We start from the raw sequence: 24,785 nt of genomic DNA, 5'->3' as shown, positions 1-24,785 counted from the left end.
CCTCCGCTGGTGTAAAACATAGACTTCAAGGCTACCACCTCCATGTCTGAACATTCTGGTTTATCTCAGAATATGTCCTGTTTGCTGCATTATCAGCTGCTGCAGCCGTCAGCCCTCACACTTTGTCTGTAACACTGCCTCCATTCAGCACAGGAACAATATCTACATGAATATTCATGAGGGATTTACAGCACTAGGCTCTCCAGAGTGTGCGTGTAGGTTTTTTGCATACGCACATTGCACAAAGTACAGATCCTGTTTTATAAGTGATGCCCCAGGACTGTGACATAGCAGCACTAGTCTCCTGTGGAGCTGATTTCATACTCTATTATTATGGCAGGGGGTGTTCCAGTCACAGTACAGGATCCCTGTCAGCTGCTGCTCCTCCTTAAATCACAAGTATTTGTATTTATAAACCATACGTTTTAAAGAGCAGTTCCAGTGATTTGGTGCTGTACTTGTTGGTGAGTTGCACGAGACATAGTCTAAATAAGAATTGGTCGGCATTTAGGCACATTCACTTTCAGTCTCTTCTATGAGGTATAAACTGGATCGTAGACTTTCCATAATGGGTCATAAAGACCCTGAGCTAAGATACCGAACCCCCAAATTGCCACTGGCAGCTATGTCAGCAGTGTATGAATGATTTGTGATAGAGAAAGTGCTGCACATACAGTATATGTATGAATGTGTGTGTGAATGGGTAAATGGAAAAACTGTACTGTTAAGAGCTTTGAGTGGTCATCAAGATTAGAAAAGCGCTACAGACCATTTTCCATTCAATTCAACTTTATTTGTATAGAACCAAATCATAATATACATTATCTCAAGGCTCTTTACATAGAAGGTCGAGACCTTTAAATTATAGAGACACCCAGCAGTTCCCACTGTTCCCGATGAGACATGTAGTGAAATAAATGTGGGGCAGAGAGACAGAAAGAAGGGGGGAAGTGCTCAGTGCATGATGGGAGTTCCCATAGCAGCATAACTAAGGGATTGTTCAGGACTCACCTGAAAAAAGTATCCATAAGGCCCGACATTCAAATTCAACTTGAAACGAGGCCATTTAAGCCTAAATGCCCACTACCAGAAGTAGCGATGCTAGCGGAAGTAGCGATATCAAAGGACATTTAGGCTAAAAACATGGAGTAAATGATGTTGTTTCGAGATGAATTTGAATGTTGGGTCTTATAGACACTTGGATGACTCCACAGGAGCAGTATGGAGGCATGTTTATTTTTTGTGGGGTTTTTTTAAGTTTGAATACGTGGTCACCAGTTACTTCAATTGTATTGTATTTGGCTGCAACACTGTTAACTCCTGAGACTCCAGGAATTTATGAGTAGACTCATAAATTCATTTTTGGATGAACTATCCCTTCAATGCTTCAACTTTTGTACTTTTACTTAATTAAAAATTGGAATTTTTCAAGTTTCTTTGTTTTCCTCCACTGTAGCTGTGCATTCAGATCCCAATAAGAACCAGTCACTAATCTACTGACACCTTATTCATCAAGTGAAATTACAGTTTTCAGGCTGTATAAAAGTATTTTTATCAATTTTGGCAAAAACTTTACTCAACTTTCCTTTTTATTTTACTCTCTCAATAGTTTGATTAATAATAGTTTTTCTGGGTTTTTTTGCATTTTACAGTGTTTTATTTTATCGTTTTACACTTTTCTCATCTGTAACATATTTACTATTATTTATTTAAATTATTATTATGATATATTTTATTAATATCTGTGGGATCTTCTTGTTTGCTTTTTAACTGTTAATAGTATTATAGTTAGGTTCATATCAAAGGATCATCAACATAGAAAATATCAGCAGTCACTAAATGTGGAGGCTGTTGTTTGGGTGGTGATCAGAGGTTGGAGCCTGCCTGGCGTCTCTGCACTGATTCAACAGAGCCTGTGGACTGAGCCAGTGAGGATACAGAGGATTAGTGACAACTGTGGGAAACAGCTTCCTACAGTTGGTGCCTGCGCCTGAGTGAAAGGTGATGGGACAGAGATGCGGTAAAATAAATCAATGAGCTTACATGAGCAGCACTGTGGCCACAGAAATCCATAGTCACACTCCACTACTGCTGTGGAACATTGGGCTCATTGACTACTAAAGCAAAATAGAATTTAGATTATATCCACATAATGAATAGGTAGGTACAAAAGGGCTTGAACCTGAAATAATAACTTGCAGCTTATTAGAAAATGTTTCTGTCCAGCAAATATTCAAAAACAGTTTGTAAACTAGAAAGTCACTCAGTAGACTGCATACCTCCACCAAGGGTCAACAGTTCCCTTAAACTAGATTTAAATTCACTACATCTGAATTAAACACACTCATAAATATCAGTCCCCTAAACATGCTTGATTATTTTCATCAAGATCCATGAATTATCTCACAATATTAAAAGACAGTGAAACAAAACTTCCTGGATGTGCACTTCAATTTGATGAGTTCTTCCCTGACCCATACTGCATCCTTCCAGCAAGTTTCATGGTAATCTGTCCAGTTGCTTTTGTGTAATATTGCTACTATCAGTTACTATCAGACGAATAAACGAAAACCACGTCGGTGGTAATACGAAAACCAAGAAAACATCAGGGCAGGGTTCAGTTGGGGAATCCAGATTCAGGACCTCTGTGTGCACGCACAGACAAATACACAAATATAAAGAATATTCAATAATCCAGACAGTTTTAGTTTTGATCATTTATTCCAAGAAAAACTTGTTGAACATATTTACAAGTCAAAAATAATGATTGTATTATGCTTCCCCAAACATCTTATGGCTGCTGTCAGCTTCATTAACAAAAAGCAGTTCATGTTGTTCACAACATTTGAATGAAACATTTCTGTACACACTGGAAATATACACTGAGAAAAAACAGCTCAAGATATTACACGGCTGTTGCGGAGGGGCATGGCTCTTTACAGTGCTTACAGTGAGGCAGTGAAAGATTTGCATAGTGTGAAGTGTTTTCAAGTGGAGTATTACTAGTTAGGAGTTAAATGAACAGCACATACAAAAACACAGAGGACAACAAGGGTTAGTACTGATGATTAGGTTGTAAAGATCCTCAGTTACCTTATGCACTATCAACATAGCAATGCCATATACAGTTATATAACCATGTTAGCTTTAACGCTTCAAACATGTATGTTTTTACACTGCTGGGCTGGTCCGTGCAACAGCAGTCCTTCTGCACAAAGTGAAAAGTCTCATACCAAATGTTGAACAACTTTATGTGTTGGCAACAATTGTGTTAGCATACAAAAGCTACAGCTCCAGCTTAAATCCCAATTGCTCCTTTGAGCTGTGCTACACTTTAAGCACATGTGCCAGCATTTTAAATCAGATTTACATTGAAAAGAAGCACATTCTGCTAAATTTCTACTTTTGAGACTAGGTAGGCAGTGGGAAGAAGCCACAAGGAAACTATGGTGGCAGGTTTTCTTGCCCTGCTTCTCAAGGGGAACAGCTAGCAACACCTCAGACATGGTCAGAGTATCATAAGCTGCTTTCAGTCATGCACTGATCTCAGCAGATCCTCTGTATTTTATCCGGAGGAGGTGCATGTGTGAACGCAAATATCTGAGTGAGAGGCTCCGACTGGCCTCCTAGTATAAAGTCCGTAGAACTTCAGGAAAAGTCGATGTGTGAACACAGCAGGGGATATATTCGCTGGGTTAACTGCGAGCGAGTGGGGGGGTTGCTTAAGCTTCCAAAACACGACAGACACAAAAACGGGAAAAAAACAAGAGGAAAATAATATTTTTCGGGTGAAAAAGCTGTGTCATAGACGTAGAAGACACTGGCGAAGATGTCAAGAGCAGAGACAACGACGATGCTGTAAACATGATCACGTGAGCTCTGCATCCGAGTTAATACATCACTTCCTGTGTCTGTCTGCTGCACCCGACTGCACCACTACACCACTTCTCCAGATTTTACACGCAGGTCATGTCTGAACACGGCTATACTAATTTGTTTAAAATGCTCTGAGGCATAGATGCTAATATAACCTTATGGGAGCTGTAGCTATTGAACACAAACAGAATGATTGTGGTCTGGTCATGAGGAAGGACTACTTCTGTGCTGCAGATGAAGCCTTTATCAAGGGGAAAGCAAGATGTTCCTTGTAGCTAAGCATACACCATAGAGTAGTCAGTCAGAGGCTGATTCAGGATTGAAGAAGTTCTGTCCCATCAAAGTGCCCCTGGTTTCAGAAAGTAAGACGAGGTTATTAATGAGTCATATAGACAGGAAGTTTCAGAGTGCTGAGGATGAGGTAGGACCACACTACAAAACGCCTCAAAGTCTACTACAACTACTGCTGAGTCACTGAACTCGACCCAGGTGCTACACAGTGCTATGAAGCCGAGAGGAGGTTCGGACCATTTGTCTCATCTGTGCTGGAGAGAGGAAGATAGAAGTATTCTAGGTCTCGAACATGCAAACCCTTTTATGATCCTTTTCCAGGATCACCACTGTATGCTTTTTTCTATATGAATTATTCTGTGCATTTGAACTTTGTTGAGACGTGTGGCTCAATATTTGTGTTAAACCACAGGATGTACATGTAGTTGGATGATCAGAGCAAAACTGATATTCAACACAATGCAAAAATAGTAAGCTCCAACCAACCACTGCCTGGATGTGTTCTACAGAGCTGCATGTCACTGCAAAGAGTCTGAAATAATTCAATAAAGAGGGGAGGAGGGAAGGGACAGTAAGCATGGGTATCCCATGGATACTTTGAGATTATTTCCAGATGGCAAATTTCCTGTGAGAGTCCTCAACTCAGATACTCAAGAAAAATTTGACCAAAGATGGCTCAATACTGCTCAGGTGTTCCCATAGAATGACCCGTTAATCATATCACAACAATCAGAAAGCTTAAAACTCAAAAGGTAGCATATAGAACATCACTCCATATCTCTTAATGACACACAATTGCAAGTAACCCATTAACTTGATATCTCCAAGTTTACAGTGTTATTTCTGTTTGTGAGGAGTCATCAAATGCCACGTTAACCTCAATGTAAAAAAAGAAAAAAAAAACATTCAGTACAAAATGACCGTAATAGATGTTAGTCCACCAAATTATCCCAATTGTTTCTTGGTCATAAATTAATTTTGAAAACATGTTCATACTAAGTTTTGCAGTGATGATAAACACAATTGGATGTTCTTTGGATTCAACAGAAACAAATGCCCCAGAAAACCAGTCGGATTCTCTGCTGGACATTGTCTGACTAACAACTGCACAGTACTGATTGGAGTTGATACAGGCCTGCTACTTCTAATGTGTGAATTCTCTAGTACCCCTTCAAAACAACACAATAACCATATTAATATTCACAGTTAATTTGCCTCCAGAGTGTGGCACAGATTTGTGAAATCCTTGTAACCTTCTTTACATGAGCAAACATGTGACACTGAAACAACGATATCTTCATTTGAGTTAAAGCTGAACTCAGCTTCAGCATTATGGCTGCACTCGAGCTTTAGGGTAGAGCAAAGACACCAGATTATCACAGTCCAACTTCACATTATTGCTGCCCAGAATATTGTTGAATAGTATGACATCATTGAAAGCAAAAGAGTCAATTGGTTGATTGACAGAAACCTGCATATGACGAAAGGAATTCCTGACTCATAGAGTTTGTCTAGGTATGTGCACCTCCACTTAAACTCATTAAATTATTATATTTAAAATTCCAAATCGCACTTGGTGTGAATCATGTTTAAGGCACGAGGATGTACGGGGCAGTGTCGTGTCGTCTGCTGTCGATACCATCATATCTAGTAACATGTGGGCAAGCCCATGCTTTGATTTCAGAACACTCATACAATCCAATAAGGTAACCTGTGCCACAGCTCAATACATTACAAATGTTAGGGAAGAGCAGGCCTATACTGAGACTGTGGGGGACAAATAAACAAATATAAAACAACACATGGCTATCACATCTAATCCGCTCTTGGATACATTATCCTCCAGTGAAACATCCTCAGCGTCATGGTGACAGTGACTGGGAATGGCTGGTGATGGGAGTACACGGCTGTGGTCTGATTTACTTCATGTACCTGTCCCAGAGTTTCGGAATCATCAGCTCGTCCATCACTTCCAAGTCAAATTATGATCGTGGATTGTTCACAGTTCAGTGTGTCAGTCCCTTTTTCCATCAGAGTCCATGTCCGTGTGGTAAACAAAGCTGCAGGGACACAAAGAATGAACAGGTCAGCATGGAGAAACACAGAAACAATGTTTATACAAGACAACCACAACTTTAGGCATGAATATCATCATTAATCACTAGGAATAAGGACTTGCTTTTAGAGAAGCTTCAAAATGCATCTACATCTTTAAGTTGGGAAATGTTTAAAGGTGATAGGGTGCAAACAATAGTGTTCAAACATTTGTGTATGTGATGCAAATTTATGTCCGGAAGCCTTTTACATTCTATGCACCACCATTGAAAAATAATGGATAAATATATGGCTGTTTGCTGGATTAGCTTGTTGTTCAAGTGAGGCAGCAGAGACACTGAAAACAATCTGACCAAGTTAATCAAGCTGTTGTCCTCCTTTATAAATTCCCTTTGTAAATATAAGCATTTAGACTTGTAGTATATGCAGCCACCAGCAACAACATTATAACATGTAGCTGGTTTTAATATTGTTGCTGATCAGTGTCTTTCAACTTCTACAGGCCATGAAGCCATGTAAAACACCGGAAACTGCTGAATTAGTTTTAAATCAAATTACTGATGGTTCAGAATGAAGTATTTCTGAACAGGCCACACATATACACCGACCTGCCACAACTAGGGTTGTCAAAAAAACCGATACTCAGATATTAATCGATACATAACATTCGATACTCATTTGCAACAGTATCGATACCAGCAGTGCGTCTTTGCCTCTTTCAGTTGACACAAAACTTCACACAGCACCGCTGCAGACAGGCAGACACACAAACCCTCCCCTCACTAGCAGCTGAACACATGAACAAGTTGACGTTCACAAAACTGATCTTGTGTCGCCAGCATAAAACTAACTTAACATGGCAAGTGCTGCTGCTGAAGGGCCTTCGCAACCAGTTGAAGTTGAAAATGAAAAAAGGTGCCGGTTGGACGCATTTTAGATACAAGGCAAACGACCAGGGAACGTGGTGGCGACGAAGTCGAGTAGCACAACAAACTTGGCGAAGCATCTTAAAGACCAACACCCTGGTCTTTATGATGCATTTCAATAGGTCAGTAACGCTCCAGTTTCAACAATTAAAGTATTAGACAGTTATTATAAATGTAAACCTGGCCAGCGGCACACTACAACATTAGCCGTTAACTATTAGCAATTAGCCAATAGCCACATTAGCCGTCTGTTAAGTTATCAATAAGCTAGCGGCTATGGCTAATAATAAGACGACTAACGTTAATGTGGGAGCTAGACAGCAAAAGTTATCACTCCTGCCTGTAACGTTAGTAGAGTGTTCATTAAACAGGAAAACACAACTGTTTGTGTCTAAAAACTGTCTTTAAGTCCTAGATTGCAGCTGAGAAAAGTCAACCAGCAACTGGACATACAGTGATGTTGATGTTATTGTCTTTATTGTTCTGATCTTTGTTTTAAAAAATGTATGCCTCTTAATTTTTTTGTATCGAGTATTTTCCTGGGTATTGGTATCGAGTTGGAAATTCTAGTATCGTGACAACCCACAACAGGTAACTAGTTTTAATGTTGTGTCTGATCTGTGTATAATTCTGTACTTCTATATAATTCTGCTAAAAGCATCAGATAAATCTCTTATAAAATCAAACCATGATTAATGAAATACTATTTGATTTTGCTCAGGCACCTAGAAGGAACTTCCAACCCTAAAATGTCCCCACAGCTCAGCTTCACAATCAAAACAACGAATTTAAAGTCATAGGCTGCGTCACAGTATTAATATGCAGTATTTCCACAATTACCTGCACTTGACACCTGAGAGTATTACTGCAGATGTGGCCAGGTTTAGTTCAGTGCTGTGCTCTAATAATAGCCCAGCCTCTGACATGCCACAAGCTCAGGCAAGCAGCAGATTGTTCCTCTTTTTATGTGTTGCATAACCACACAGCACATGGTATGAACACAAATGGGTCAGCTTAGCGAGATGCACGCATGTTGGAGATCTTCGTAAATACACTGCAAGGATATGCATTGTTTTGATATGCTGAATGGAAAGTGCAGTTGTCACTGCTGAAGAAGAGCTCTTCTAATTCTACTCACACATACATAAATAAAGACTACGCTTCCCAACATGGTCAATAAGGGTTCCTGTGTACCTTATTGCCACAGCAGGGCTGTCTGGCAGTGCACCGTCCAGTTAAAAGCCAGGCACTATGGACCTGTTTTCTGGATGAGGGGTTGACAGAGGCTGCTGGTGGCTCGTTGAACCTCCTTTGTTCATCTCTAAGCTTTGGACAAGCAAAAGGAATTCCATTCATTTCTGACATGAACCCTGTTTTCCTGTCATTTATTGACATACTCATTGAGTCAACAGTACTGAGATGCCTGCTTGAACTCAGCAGCCTGACTAATTCTTCAGCATTCAGACTTTTTGTTTGTCACCTCTTGGTTTTACAGCAGCAGCTTTGAGCATCCTCTCGGAGAAACTGGTGTCCTTGTGTGTGAACACTCTGAACTGACTGACCTGAGGCACCCGTTTTACAAACATGCCTCTCATACCCGAGTATACACCCAACCAAGAATTGGTTACACAACTTTGAGCTGAGAGCAACACGTGATTTTTTTCCTTTCAAAATGAAGTGGATCCGAATGACAACTCTCATCAAGCGCTTACATGATCAGAAATAAAATTATAGTTTCCTTAAGATGTTCTACAAGGAGCAGCACACCTCGGTCAGAAATGCTTTGACAAAGAGGGAGCTCTCTTTCTTTCAAAGTGAAGCCGGTATGAAGAAGGTGAAAAGAAGATACTCTGATATGGGGACTCTCTCAATAGCTACTAATGGTCCTGTGGTTGAGAATGTATAGAAACAGTAAAACTAGTAGTAAAAGTATGAGGGATCTGTTGAGGCACAGAGAAACTGAGTACAGGCTCAGAATGCTTCAGACTTGCTCATACAAGTGCTCAGAAGTGTGGGAAGGATAAGGCGGTTTTCTGTCCAATGATCACCTGTCCTTGACCTGCTGAGAGCAAACTCCTGTCAGTTCCATTGGTGTTGTTCAGTACAGGACCCTGAGCTCTGACCTCTCTGCAGTGGCACGATTACAACCATTTTCTCTATTGCACTACACAAACCAAATTGACATCCCGCTGGACAGAAGCTAATAAAGCTGTCACATAAGAGTTAGGCCTAAATCAATTCATCAGCATAACAAGTAATTAAAAATGTTTGCTCATGTCCACACAGACATCCATGTGCAGCCCAAAAACTGATGAACATGGTTGCCAGGTTGCAGAAACTAAATGTGGCAGCAAGAGGAATTCAATCTCTGTTTTCAGGTTTTCAGGGTCTTTAATGAAAGATAAACAAGCAGGAATGTGCCTACTCCTCTTGTCGATTCATATTAATATTCTTTTTTAACAAAGACCGGTCAGTCACTTTGTGTTCTGTGGTCTAAATGCTACTGAATGCTGACCCCTGGTAAAACTGTCATGGTGCATCATGTAAACATTTGAAACCCCCTCTGGTCAGACCCATGGTGAAGTCAGTGTATCATTTTTCTGTGCACTGCTCTGTTGGAGGTATTACTGCTACATAAATAAACAAAACACAACGAAACAAAGCAGAGGTCAAAACCGAGCAAATATTGAACAAACTTGGACCTGCTGCCTCCTTAGCCATCCTGCCGACTATTTATTGTGGAATAACCCAAAACAGACACACTTATTAAAAACAGCAAAGACTTTAGGGAAGTGGTGGGGGCTGGTTCCTTGTTATCCTGGGACGCTGTGGTAGCTCGCCATGATTACGAGAGGGAAAACTGGCTTTTTACACGCTCACAGTGGTATTGTGGGTGTGCGGCATGCAAAGCAACACATTCCTCATGGCTGGCACTCACGAACACTATTCATCATGAAAGTTTAGGTGTGTGCCTTTCCCTTGATGCCAACCTGACAAAGCATTTCAAGAAGGTTGGACACCTTAGATAATGAGTGGGCAAATTCAACAATGTGACATTTCAAGGGCTCGTATGGCATTCAGTCAAATGGGTATGTTCTTTCAAATAACACAGAGCTGCAGATGAAAAGAGATGTGTCACTCTGTCGTGATAAACTCCACAATAACAGCAGTCTGGCTCTTTCAGAATTGATGGTTACTACTCATAAAATCCAGTAAATCAATGTCAACAGAACTTCATTGGGAAAACTGCCAAAGAAAGAGGGAGACAAAAAAACTACAGAAACGAGTGAAAATGAAAAATGAACAACAACCATCTCCCAGGATGCAAGGCAGACATCGGGAAAAATGCAATTATTATCTGAATGCCACAAAATGGGAGTAGGACCACCACTAATGTCAATTAATCTGTCAGTCTTTTGTTTACTCAATGAACTGCTTGGTCAATAATATGTCAGTGTCCTATGATCCCTGGTGATGTCATCAAATTCCGGGAATTACCTGGAAGAACGATATTATTATTTGTCCAAATTCTGGATACTTTCAATCAAGCCTAAAGATTAGAAACATTTACCAATTGGGAGGGAAGGCTGGTCCTGAAAAAGCTTGTCACAAACTTCCTCAAAGTTTGAGTAGAGTTAGAAAACAGCTGACATTGGTCAAAGGTTTGTTTGACTGTTTGTTTGACCATCTGCAGCTCTCAGGTAATCCTCCCATCTTGAACTTCTCAGACTCTCATTTTGTCAGAGGACAGAGCGTGCAGTCGACAACGGCAGTGACACAGCAAATCCAAATCTTTGCTTTCTGCAACAGATGCTGACCACACCTCTTTTCATCTATTATTTACAGGCCAAAAAGAGCCAGGACAGCTTTGTTAGAGCCATCAAACAACATGAACCGTCAGCAGTGAAAACACACAAGCACCAAAAAGAATCCAGCCAAAGTATTATCACGTACAGCACCTGCAGTGAGCTGTGAGGGTGTGATAGACGCTGCGCTGACTATGAGGAGATTAACACAGTGTAAAGAGCTTACAAACCATTAGATCCACCACAGCCACCATGAATGGGGACAGTGGACTGGAAAAAATGTGGATCAATGTTATTCCTGAACCCCGTGGGATCACAGGGTTTCCAGGACGCTGGAAGGTCCATCCTAAATTGTTTTTTTTTTAATGGGAAGGTTTTGTAAAAAATGAAATTAAAGTGGTTACACTATATTGAACTTGCTTTTTACTTTTCATCTTACTCTCTAACCCTCAGCCTTTGTATAATAATACAAACAAGAACACAAAGAGGTGCTTCACCAGAATCATTTGTGTAAGAACTTGTGTTTGCAGTTGTTGCTCTGAACCCTGAGGACATTTTAACAAGCTTTACAGCCAGTGAAACCAGACGTTTAAACCAGGTTGCATAAGAAAACCAATGCGCTCATCACACCCGCTCCCAAATCTCATAAAAGGTAGCCTTCCTTTGGCATTTCTCAGGCCTTCTATAATACCCCCCACTGACTGAGCCAACAGAGAACATACTGTACCCTGGCTTCAAACTGCTGTCCAAACAACCTAATTTCCTTTAGAGGAGCGGGATCAGCATTCTCTCTGACCGTACTGCCTTTGTTTGAAATGTACACTGCTTTGGAATACAGAGATAAGGATTGAAGACATGCAAAGAGAAAAACATCATACCAGCTTGAAGGCAACAGCATAGTCATTATGGTGCAGGAGGTATTCATAGGTGCAGCACAAGGACAACACCCTGAAAATGCCTCAACTTGTAAAAGCCTGATCAGGCTGTCAATGGAATCAACAAGGATTCCTAAAATACAGGGTGTACACATGGGGAGGGCTAGAGCTTACAGTGCTCTGTCCTGGTTTAAACTGAGGCGGCACACGGCTGGCAGGCTGCGAGAGGACAAAATGTTCCCGACACAAGCCTCCATAAGCCCTGAACTAGGAGCACTCTCATTGTCCAGCTCAGGACAGGGAGGCAGGGAGGAGGGAGGGATGATGGTGTGTGTGTACCAAACAGAGATACTCGTGGTAGTGTTAAGATGTTGACAAAATGTCTGATGTCATTTAATATTCACAGTCTCAGATGTTATTTTTCTTTTAAATTACCACCACTACAGGGCTTCTCTCATTTGAGAGCTTAATTTTAAGTGCATGGGAATTTTTTTGGGCAGTGCCTTGCAAATGTAGTTGTGGATAATCTCTGTTCATCACAAACACTTGACAGCTGTGTAGGCCGAGCACAGAGCAGTGAGGTCAACATAGAATTGACAAATGATTAGGCTGAAATGTAGCCAACACCATCACTGTAAGAAAGCTTTGATGAAATCAGGAAATTCCTACATACCCATGCTACATCAGTCAATATTATTGAGTTACTGGTCCATAGGTCAGCTGATAAGTAACATCAAACCGCAGGATAGAAATGTAAATAAAGTTTGAGCTAATGTAAGAACAGTAACTTTTAGAGCTGAAGCAATTGGTCTCTTATGATGAACAGTTTAAGTCACTTTTTAAGAAATGATGCCATCAAACTCTGTGTAGTTGCAGCTTCTTCAATTGGAGTGTTTGTTGCTTTTCTCTATTGTATTGTTTTTTATTGTTTGATTTTAAAGTGGAAAACGGTTTGGATTTTGTACAGTTTGCCAGAACAACCAGTTTTTGCATCTCAATCTGTGGAGTAAGGTATGGAACAGTTAGAATGCGGAGTTATAACAAAGTCCAAACATAACCCAGTTTAGAATAAAGTACAAAGATATATTGTTCACGAGGTACAGGGATGAAGAGGGGATTTGACATTAACCTGCAGGGGTACTGTTTCAATATTTGGTCACTTAATATTTATTGTTCCTTAGTTTATCTTCCTCTCCTTTTGCTATATATAACAATGCAAATTCGTTTTTGAGTATGTAGGTGTACGAGTTTGTATAAATATATATAGCCATATTTTTACTATTTATATTGTATTTATTATTGCATATATTTTGTACATTATATACAATATATGGCACAGATATCAGCTAAATGACATGAAATGTAAATCATTGAGAAGGGGTGAGATTAAATAAATTTGTACTTCTTCTGACTCCTTTTCAAATGTGTAGATTTAAAGTGTCTGAACAATACTTTTTTCCCACTTGTTTGTATAAATTTGCTTTTTTAATGTACATGTTCGAAATAAAATAAAAATTAATGAATGAATTAAGATTAAACAATATATCTGACTATGTCAAACTAACTTAATATTATCATGAGCATATGACGCTGAGTGTGTAAAGTGAAATACTGGGATGCTGGATGGCATCGGGGGAATATACAGGTATACTAAGCTCTGATGCTAATAATCATAAGTAAACATCATTAGCATAATCAATACAGTGTAATACATTTAGCTGCAGTGGTGTGTGTGTGTGTGTGTGTGTGTGTGTGTGTGTGTGTGTGTGTGTGTGTGTGTGTGTGTGTGTGTGTGTGTGTGTGTGTGTGTTCAGGTGGGTGGGGATGAGCATATCAGATGCATGGTGCCATAAGAAGGTCATGGGTTCTTTCTGTGTGGAGTTGTCATGTTCTCCTCATGTCTGTGTGGTTTTCTGCAGGTACCCCCACTTCCTCCCACAGTCCAAACACATGCAGGAGAATTGGAAACTCTCATTTGCCGGTATGTGTCAATCTAAGCGTCGATGGTGGTTTGACTTATTATGATGGACTGATGACCTTGGTGTCAGTCCCCCCAGACCCTCAAAGAATGAGTGGTATAAATTATTATTATTATTATTCTATTATTATTATTATCATCTCATAACTCAGGCAAATCAGATATTGATTAATATCAGCAGGCTATATATAGAAAATGTTGACAATTTAAAAATATATCTTAATAATTGTTATACGCCTCAATTCCAAATCTATTCTTTTAACATTAAAAGCATTATTAGAACAACTACAACGTCCCTCAGTAGAGTACATCTTCCACCAAGACCAAACACATCTGTCTAGCTCTTAAACATAGGACGAGAAATACCACTTTCGCCAACCAATCGGGAAATTTACAATGTGCCCTTCTGTTCCTGAGCTATGGTCAGAAAAATGTTTTCCAGAACATTAAGATGTTACTGTGAAATTGACTTCTGACCTTTTGGATAAAAATGTCATCACTTAATTTTAACCGACATTTGTGATTTTTTTTAACAAAGGCTACGTAGAGCTCAACCCAATAAATATAATAAAGATATATGATATCATATCATCCAGATCAAGACTTTATTTCCTGAGAAATTGATTGAAATGTGATAATCTCTTGCAATGTTGAGGAAAGGAAACAACCAACCAACAAACAAAGTGGTGAAAATACAGAATTGTCAGGTTGTTTAAACATCTGGTGTTGAGGAATGGTAACTTCTCTGTTTCTCGTTTCAACAGAAATTAAATAATAGCTTTGGGTCACACTGAACAAACTAATTAAACACTTCATCTTTATAGATTTAAAAGTGATCAATAAGTTGTGACTGGAGCACATCACTGAGAAATAACATCAGTCAAATATATGTCCCATCAGACTATAGATAGTTTCTGTTCCATTGGTGCTAAATCTCATCAGTGATTTGAGTATCGTCATGCTGACGTTGTCAGCACCCCCCCCCCTCCCTCCCCTGTTTGCAGCACTAATCCCTCTCTCTCTTTTAGATGACAGCTTTTCTCATTGAACCAGAGCAGGGATCTGGGCCTGTTGCGTAACTCGCCATCCTATCATGCCACAAGAGAACAAGGCCAATCTGCTGCGATGGACTAACACGCAATGGCATCTTCAGAGCCATCGTCGACCGAGAGGTGTTACGTCACAAAGAGTGTGTGTGTGTGTGTGTGTGTGTGTGTGTGTGTGTGTGTGTGTGTGTGTGTGTGTGTGTGTGTGTGTGTGTGTGTGTGTGTGTGTGTCATCTCTGGGCATGAGTTTACAATGAGGGGTTAACAGAGAGTGGGTACAGGATTGGATGGCTAATTGTCAAACAAATGCTGGGATTAGTCTTTGTGAATGCAGGGTTCAGGTTCAAACAAACAGACGGACAGTTCAGGTCACTGAGCATCCACTCAGCAGCTGATTGATGTGCTACAAGGAGTTTCTGCTCTAAATAGCAAACTCAGACAATTACCATTTTAAGGGACACTTTTCCTACACTGCAGTAGTTACTTGCACACTACCTACTGAGTGTGCATGTTTGTTTTGGGGGAGGGGTGGGAGATGGCATTTCTCTAAGTCATACAAAAGTAGTAAAATCCGTGAGGTTGTCAGGATTAAGATTAAGTTTTGATCATTTTCCCCCCCACATACCATGTTAGCTGACTTTCTGAATGAATATTCTCAAAAACTATTATAAAAGGTATAAGAAAAAATATAGTATATTTTTATATCTCCATGCACAAAAGGCGATGAGTATAGTGGAATAATTAGAGGTGTTCCAATACAAAAAATGCCAGGTCGGGCATTGGTGAGTATGATAATCTATGTACCACCCTGATACCACATCTTTAAAGTATATTAGTTTCATCCAGATAAAACTACCATTTTCATTATATCACTTCTTCTTAACAGCTCCAAGACAGCAGCTGTACTACCCCTGGCAAGTACTTATTTTAGAGCAGCAAAGAAGTAGAGATTTCCGGTAGTGAAGTAAAACGGCGATGTGTACCATATATAGGACCTCAGTTTCAAGGGGGTCATTAGTGTCACCAATTACAAGACAAGTAATAACAATTGTTATTCATTCCCTAAATGTTTTTACTTTTGTAGGTGCTGTTGCACTGTTTTGTACTTTTCTTGTACTGTTTAAAACTCTTCTATTTTAATAACTGTGGGTAGACTTTGGCAGCTATTTAAAGGAAGTATTTGTTGTGCATTCCCAGATTTACTCTTGTTTGTGTTTTTTTTCCCTTTATAACAGTCAAACTCGATAATAAAAGATGTTCTATGTTCTTTATTATTTGACTGCATTTGTTTTTCTCAACGGGTTTAACCTCAGCCAGACCATACAACAATGATAGCAATCATCAATTGCAGACATGGTTACTAACATAGCTGTTAGAACACGTTATACAAGTTATTTTCTAAAATGCACTAGTATCAGATCAGTATCAGCCAATATGCAAAATCAAGGTTTCGGAATCGGTATCAGGGAGGGACAATTGTATTGGAAGATCTGTAGTATCAAAACTTCCACAACTCATTGTTTGCACCCATACATCAATTTCCCATAGTTGTGCTTTGAGGCTTGCATGTTTAAATACACACCAATAATCCAATCGTAATGCGATTAATAAAGTTAATGTGAACACCATACTGTGATTATGTAAAGTGATTATGTTCATAGAGTGAGCATAAGCAGTAAGTATATGTGTATGCTGAGTATTCCTGTTTTAGCCTCATTATTATAAGACAAATGAACAACACTGCTTCATCGTTAATGTTTTGGAAAGTGGTCTGAGTCTGAGGTTTCAGCTAAATTAAATTCTGGAAATAAATATCATGCTAACTCAGATGTGTTACAGGCATCCCAGTTCCCTACAGCAACAAGTCATCTCTCACAATCCACAGTGGTAGGAATAAAGAGGCTTCAGGTAACTGGGTACATGGGCAGTTCCATCAAGGAAACATGCAAATCACTGAGTAAGGAGCTACAGGTAGTGATGCAGTTGTCAGGATATTCTCATCAGCCAGTAACAGTAAGTAATTCGATGAAAACAGAAGTCAGAATAAGGTGATGTCTGGTGGGATGTGATCCACTGTCAGGTTTGAATATGAATCAGATGAAGCATAAGTCCTGTGAACAGGACATGTACACAGGTTAATACCAAACGAAAACTTTCACTGTTAGAGCATCTCTGCAAATAACTCATTGCTTTCTGCCTCACTCTCTCATACACACACCCTGACTGTGTGTATTTAGTCAAACCCAGGCTGTTTGCCCTGAGGCCCAGGGTGTTCCAATCTCTTACACCAACCTCGCCACCTACTAACAGGCCATCAGCACACCTCTTGTTACCTCATCTCAGCTTTAACTGCACTGGCGTATTTGTTCAATCATTCAAGGAAGATTCCTGAACAACTTGTCCACAGTCAGTTAGTTAACATCAGTCATCTTGAGGCTCAGGTATGTGTCTTGACGTCAGTGCTCTGCAGTAGATACTTTCACTCTTGTTAATCCTGTGACAGTCATGTAGGAAGCCAACATGTGTCAAAGGATCCACACTTGTGGCTCAATAATGGTAAACGGACTGTTAAGCATATTTCTAGTCTTATCAACCACTCAAAGCTCTGTAGTTATGTCAGCCTGGTTACTGACAGTGATAAAATAGCTTCTTGTTTCATTGTAAGGCAGAGCAGTGAAGAGGTCTTATTGAAATACGCACTAAAATAAGTAAACCACAACACCCAGTGCTTTCAAAAAGTGATTGGATTAACAGTTACACTAATAACTTATGAAGGAGGTTGAGCTTACCTGGGAAGGAGAGGTTCCTTCGTTGACTGGTTAGGGTAAAAAAGGAGAGGTTCGGAAAGGTGGGGGCTGTCATGCAGCACATGTGACTTGGTCCATCCGCACCTCCAGCTGGAAGGCGTCTGGTCTGTCCTGAGGGTTGACTGCGAGCATGTCTTGAAGGAGTTTTTTCACGCCTTCAGACATGGAGCTCCTGGCCCTCTGAGGGATATGGAGAACCATCTTGGGATTCTCCAACAGGGCCTCCCCAACAGGTACAATCTCTGTGCCCTGCCGTATGTAGGTGCCTAACAGTTCACGCTTGGACTCTGCATCAATGAAAGTGATCCGCTCAACCATGGCCCAGATGATGATGCCCAGGGCGAAGATATCAGCCTTGGCAGTGTAGTGGCCCTCCCACACCTCCGGGGCCATGTAGAAGTCTGAGCCACAAGCTGATGACAACCAGAACTTGTTAATGTTGATGATGTTATTCTGGTTACTGCCTCTGCCACTTGCTGCTGTGGCTGATGAAGGGTGTTCTTCACTGTTCTTGGAGTTTAGGCCAGCACAAACTTTACTGAGGCCAAAGTCTGCGACTTTGAGAACAGGGGAACCAGATTTCTGTGAGATGAGAATGTTATCTGGTTTCAGATCACGATGGACAATGTTGTTCTTGTGTAAGAAAGCTACTGCACTCGTCAACTGCCGCATAAAGCTCCTGTTGGTGTGGGGGTCGGGCCGACGGGACAAGATGTACTGGTTGAGGTCTCCACCCTCACAAAACTCCATGACGAACCAGAGATAGCACGGCTCCTCTGGGTAACCCAGGATGCGTTCCCCTGCAGCAAGCAGATTGGAAAGGGACAGATAACGTGATCAGTGAGATAACAGCATTCAAACTGTGACACAACACTCATTCTATACTTAAACACCACACCAATCAATAATACACAAGTAAAGTCCCACATGACTACAGCGCCACTTTCACTACCATTTCTTTGGTATTTGACATTGTCCTTGCGGTTCAACTGCAGGGACAATGGTTCCTGTATTTAGACAAGGGTCTCACTAGAGTTGCAGGGTAATCTTTTTACCCCGCAATACATCAGCAAGCTAATTTGCCTAATCACCCCTGGATTTTAGACCACACTGGAAACACAGACAAACGACGGTCTGCAGGAACCTTTGAGTTCCTGGACAAAAGTTCTGCATACTTTTGGTCGAAACATGGATTGATATTTGTTTTGTTAAATAAAAACACATTTCCCCATTTATTTGTTATTAAAATAATTGTGACCAAGATATTTCTTCAGCTGTACACTTTCTAGAGTGTAAGGTTCTCATGGGTCACAAACAAACTGATAAAATGTTTTAAAATAACTTCAAACAAGTCTAAGAAGATATATTAGTTATTTATCAGTCAATATATTGCATCGTAATAAGAACCTTCTGATATATCTGTCTCTAATAGACAATAGTGATATGTTTACATATCACTTCTTTAGTCCACTACCTAATCAGATTTATCCAATAAACCATCATCCCAAAGTCTTGGACTAAAAACATTGGCACTTCTTGATTTGACTTTCTCTTCCTCCAGTTTTCAAAAGTGTGAAGAAGCAGTGAAACAGGTTTACACAACATCCAAACAGCACTGCTCCCCCACACGACCTCCCCTAATGATCACTGTGGGCTGTTGTGCCATAGCTGCTGACCACTTGGCTTTACACCTTTAAAAACTAGGTTAAGTGGACTGAGACAAAACATAAGTGGGTATACAAGTCATTTAAGCCATGTATTCAAATCCTAAAAACATTAGGACTAGATGACAAGATGTCAGCTCAAGATGAATATTTTATTTCAAAAGCCTGAATGGTAGCACTTACATAACAGCCTGGCTATTATAAGAAAAGAAGCAAACACTATACCCCTTTTCAGTTGTGAACAAGATTATTTGAAAACAGATCAGGCTGTTGGTATTTCAATGCAAAAATGTATTCATATAAAAAAGATACATTGAACAGTTTGGATCAATTTCTCCTAGGGCATGCTGAGCAATAACAAAGGAAATGGAAAGTAGGTCAAACTGCTAATAGCATAATATAGACATACCATATAAATGTAGCTGTCAGATGATAAAGCTGCAGTATTTCATTCTAATATACCACATTTAATTGTGACATCATTGTTTAGTGTCTGAAATCCCAGTCATCATGCAATGGGTTAACATGTTGCCAAGTAGTACACTGTGTTCTCTTATGAGCCGAGGGCTACACAGTGTACTCTATGTGCCTGCTATAGGAAACCTATAGAGTAGTCACTGACAGATAGAAGGAGACAAATGCCTGTGAACGATTTTTTGTAATCCTTTAACAGACTGAGCCTTACATTACCATACACTTTAGAGTTTATGGCCCATGCTGTATTTTCCACATTATTTAGCTTAAGTACTGATATATATATATATATTTCTGGATTACTTTTCACAGCAGGACATTAATGTAAATACTCTGAGTAGTACACAGGTCAAAAATTTGCGAAAAGCAAAAGTTTAATTTTTTAATTGATTTAATTGGAAACCCAGGGCAACGGTGTTGATGAAGCTTGCTGCCAAAATAGACTTTTGTACAAGTTTACACAAGTTAAAAAACACAACAATTTTGTTAATTATCTTTCTAATAAAATACTTAACTTTTATTAAAATATGAGACTAGTGCACCTTTAATAGAGGTGATCCTGAAGTTTGGATTGAGAGCTTCAGATAATTATCCCCTTGTTAACAACTAAGTAAGACTAGCATGAATGTGTGCTTTTAGAGTGAGGACCCACTTCACCTCTTAGCGCCCTGTTACTGACTGGATGGATTCTTTCCTTACGAGGGCTGCTGGTGCTAATAACACGTGAGTAGTAAACATGGCAGCAGCTTTACCTTTGAGGGACGTCTCCACCAGGCGCAGGTACTGTCTGGACCTCTTGTTTCCGTGGCTCATCTTTTGGGCCAGGCCGTTCTTCTGCAGGACGCACTCGTCCAGCTGGACCACATTCTGGTGCCGGTTCTCCAGGCTGGTCAGGGCCCAGAACTCGGCCAGAGCAAGCTCCACGTTTTCTGGGGCGTCGCAGTGGAGCCTCTTCACCGCCACCCGGGCCCCTGTTTTCCGGGATAAAGCCTCATAAACCACCCCGTAGCTGCCCCGGCCGACCTCCCGCAGGAGATTGTACCGGGGAGACACCACCGTGCCGGGATGCGGCCGCTCGCTCCGCAGGAAGCCGATTGAGAAGCAGTCGTCGTCCTCTTCCTCCACCATTGGCTCCGTGTGGTTGTTGTTCTCCACCGTGAGGGAGCGAAGGACCATGCCGGCCTCCCTCTTCATCTTGGCGGCCACACTCCGCCTGCAGCCCCGCACAACGCCGCTTACCTTTCTCCTCTTCTTCCCGTCGCAAATATCCATAGCTTCTTTTTTGTTGAAAGTAAGCATGAAGGGAGGACGTGTTTATCTTTCATTACTTTAAATCTAAACTAATAGTTGGACGTCCTGACGCCTGCCTGCTCGTTGTTCGCAGAGGTTCAGCGCCAGCCTGCCGACAGTCTGGTGTGTTTCAGCCGTGAACAAGAGCCTAAAGAGGAAGAGCCGCTGATCTTCATAAACACACAGTTCCAGCTGCTGTGAGGGAGAGGAAGAGCCGTGATGAAGAGGAGCAGCTGGAACAAGGAGCTGAGCTTCATAAACAAAATGTTCCAGAGGACCGGGAACAGAACAGAGGGCGTGGCCTCCGCTGCAGCTCCCACACGCTGATTGGTGGAGAGAGAGAAGGAGCTCCTGTAGAAGAGGTGGGGGATACAGTGAGCACGCGACGTTTGTTTTCGTTTTGAAACATAAACCAACCGTGGGGAGGATCCATGATTATTTTTATTATTATTATTCATTGTCTTTAGCATTTTAAATGTTCTGTGGCGCTATATACAGACACATCCGGGTCCTCAGGAGAGAGGCCGCGGCACTTGTACACAGGCATGTCCACAGCCTCACACTGACTGTACAGAAACCACATGAGCCCTCATTTATACACACTCATATTTACTTATTCTGTGAAACAGATTGACTGCAGCTTCATCTTTAATACTTTGTAAGGTTCTGTTCTTTTGTCCTGTGTTGATCAATCAATCAATCAATCAATCAATCAATCAAATTTTATTTGTATAGCCCATATTCACAAATCACAATTTGTCTCAGAGGGCTTTAACAAGGTGTGACATCCTCTGCCCTTAACCCTCAGCAAGAGTAAGGAAAAACTACTTAAAAACCCTTTTAACAGGGTAAAAAGAAGGTAGAAACCTCAGAGAGAGCCACATGTGAGGGATCCCTCTCCCAGGACGGACAGAAGTGCAATAGATGTCCAGTGTAAAGGAGAACATCATCAAGATAAAGGTATTAGCAGCATTGATAAGGGTAAACATTTTGAAGCATAACTGAAGGTCAATGAATTGATGGATTATTGTCAGTAATGGCCGAGTATCTGAGGAGACATATTATATATCAAGCAGTCTTGTTGTAATAATAGTCTATGGTCAGCAGTCACCACGATCAGGATCCACCATCAAGATTGGATGCCACTGTAACGGTGTAAATAATTCACTAGTGGTTATGTTAAATTCTGTTCAACTTGGGACTGCATCACAGTTTTATTGTATTGGTTTTATTTTGAAAACCCACAGCGGAAGTTTGTGATGTATTAAGTGTGGCGCACTTCGTTTATGTCACAGAAAACAAACGCTCCCGCTGTAGGTAGGTTGTCGCTCTGTTCGAGTAGTGTTTAGCTAGTTGCTAATGGTTGAATGTAGTGTATGTAACACTTATGTATTAATATGAAACTCTCTTTTTTTAGTTCGAGCGGAGATTAATACCTGTTGTTGTGTGCTCTGCAATATTTGCAGGTATGTTATTCAGTTGTCATTGATTTACCACTATACGATCACGTCAGACAGAAAACAAACGCTCCCGCTGTAGTTCGAGCGGAGATTAATACCTGTTGTTGTGTGCTCTGCAATATTTGCAGTTTTGCAGAATAAAGTCCAACTGCTCCATATAAACCTGACTCGAGTGAAGTTCATGCTAAAAGCAGCGGACCAAGATAGAGAACGTCACATTGGTGCCGTGACCCGTCGATTCTCTTGCTGGATGGTGGTTTCTTCAGCGCCGATCCGGGGATTGTTTCTGCTGCTGCTGATCTTCAGTGTGTAAACAGGTGGACAAGTAACTTGGACTGTGTTGAGCTGAATGCACATAGATTAAGTTTCTTTCGTTACTCGTCTGTACTTAACTTTTTTTTTTTGCATTTTGAGTGTTTTATTTTTATTACTGATATTGTATATATATATTTTTCATGATGAATATTGGTCGGGAGGATATTAGCACACCCCGTAGCTTTGGCAGGGGTAGGGGAAGGGGATTGTTGAGTTCTCCGATGTTCTTGCAGTTTGAAACTCCTGTTCGGGGGCATGGTAATGTTGCGGGGGATAGTCGGGGTACACCAGAGTTCCCTTCCATCAATAGGGATGTAGCGTTTCCCCTTAGTCGCCCTGTAGGCATTACACATGAGTCTCAAAACGCCAGCTCTACTATTCCTAGCCCTGATGCCCTTGCTACTGAGATTGTCAGTCAGATGGGAGATGTGATCCAGCAGGTTAGCCAGAAGGTATTACAGAACATTATGACCCAACTTAGCCCATCTGTTAGTACCCCTTTAACCAATGCTCCCACCCCACCATCCAAAAATGACATGTCAACTTCAAACATGCTTGATGCCTCTCATGTGCAGCTTGTGTCCCACAGAAAGCTGAAAGATCCCCCATGCTTCAGAGGGGACAGCTCTGACCCTATTTCCGTGAGAGAGTGGGAGGACCTCATGAGGGCTTTTATTAAGAGAGGTAACCTGAGATCTGAGGAACAAGCCGAGGAGATCCTTATTCATCTTAGAGGCAAAGCCAGAGATGTTGTCAAGTTTGGTACCAGGAACAGTGACATAGACCTCACCCGTGACCCTGAGGCTATCTATGGTCTCCTTCGAAGGCACTTTGACTCTGCCCCATGCTCACCACTCCCATTAGCGGACTTTTATACCACTCTGCCTGAGATAGGTGAGGGTGCATTTGACTACTGGCTCAGGCTGCACCGTGCCGTTGACCTTGCCATTGAACGTCTGAAAGAGCAGGGCAAATCGCTTGACTGTCCTGGTACTGAGGTGACACGCATGTTCATAAGGAACTGTCCCTCTCCTGAACTTTCTATGACCTTTCGTTCGAAGACAATGGACAAGTGGACTGCTAATGAAGTTCAGGACATTTTGTATGAGTATCATTCAGGTATGACCTCCACAGTGAACAAGGCAACTAAGGAGAGGGTTACAATGAACACACAGCACACAGCCGCTCCGGCAGCTACTGGAGGGCAGGGCTCACCACAGTCGCAGGCCACAGACTCTGCTACCCTGGAACGCCTTATTAGCATGCTGGAGAAGGTGTTTCTGCAGAGACCTGTTCACTCGGGTCCAGCCAGACAGTCTGGCCCACGGCGGCCTAGAATTGAAGGGTTACATGAAATGCCTTGTTCTGTTTGTCATGATGCTGCTCACTCCACCTTCACCCACTGTCGCGACCATAAGCTCTGTTTCCAGTGCCACTCACCGAACCACTCTAGGCTTGCTTGTCCTGGCCGGACGTCGTCAACCACTCATCAGCAGCCGGAAAACTAATGGATCTGCACTTTGGGGAGGATAGTGTGGATTATGATAGTGACCCTCCCAGCTGTAACAGTGATGACTTGGAATCTTTGTATGAATCTCTTTCTTCCTTTGCACCGTCTGGAAAGACTGTTATTTTTCAATTGACACACAGACTTCAGAAATCTGACAGCTTGTTCTACACCGATGTTCATGCCGCAGGTGGTGTTCAACTGAAAGCCATGATTGATAGTGGCTCTATGTCATGCTCTCTAAGTGAAGCTGCTGCGTCACGCCTCTTGCTACAATGCCCTGATTTGAAGAGTAGTCCTGCTGATGACATTGTTGTTGTTGGTGCTGGAGGACACCATGTCTACCCTACAGCCGTCTATGATTTGGAGGTGGTTATCTATGGTTTCAAGTTGCTTATCCCAACACTGGTCATAC

The 24,785-nt window shown here is 41.3% G+C and overlaps 1 protein-coding gene across 1 annotated transcript; it reads right to left on the bottom strand.

Moving 5' to 3' along the window:
• Window positions 1-4,124: 4,124 nt before the first annotated feature.
• stk35 (serine/threonine kinase 35) lies at window positions 4,125-21,360 on the bottom strand. Its single transcript, XM_034591469.1, has 3 exons — window positions 20,551-21,360; window positions 17,643-18,460; window positions 4,125-6,227 (listed from the first exon to the last, which is right to left on the bottom strand). The coding sequence occupies exons 1-2, from the start codon at window positions 21,095-21,097 to the stop codon at window positions 17,712-17,714; spliced, it is 1,296 nt and encodes a 431-aa protein (XP_034447360.1). The 5' UTR covers window positions 21,098-21,360; the 3' UTR covers window positions 4,125-6,227; window positions 17,643-17,711.
• Window positions 21,361-24,785: the final 3,425 nt, after the last annotated feature.

The sequence above is a fragment of the Hippoglossus hippoglossus genome, chromosome 7 (genome assembly GCF_009819705.1).
Source record: "Hippoglossus hippoglossus isolate fHipHip1 chromosome 7, fHipHip1.pri, whole genome shotgun sequence".
NCBI classification, from domain to species: domain Eukaryota; kingdom Metazoa; phylum Chordata; class Actinopteri; order Pleuronectiformes; family Pleuronectidae; genus Hippoglossus; species Hippoglossus hippoglossus.
This window is presented reverse-complemented; position numbering and strand designations above follow the sequence as displayed.

What these genes read in the sequence shown, in the direction of transcription:
- stk35 (XM_034591469.1), bottom strand. Translation starts at nt 21,097, where the DNA reads ATGCTTACTTTCAACAAAAAAGAAGCTATGGATATTTGCGACGGGAAG. An exon ending in GGTGGAGACGTCCCTCAAAG is followed by an intron (nt 18,461 to 20,550) that starts GTAAAGCTGCTG and finishes TGCTTGCTGCAG; the next exon opens with GGGAACGCATCCTGGGTTAC.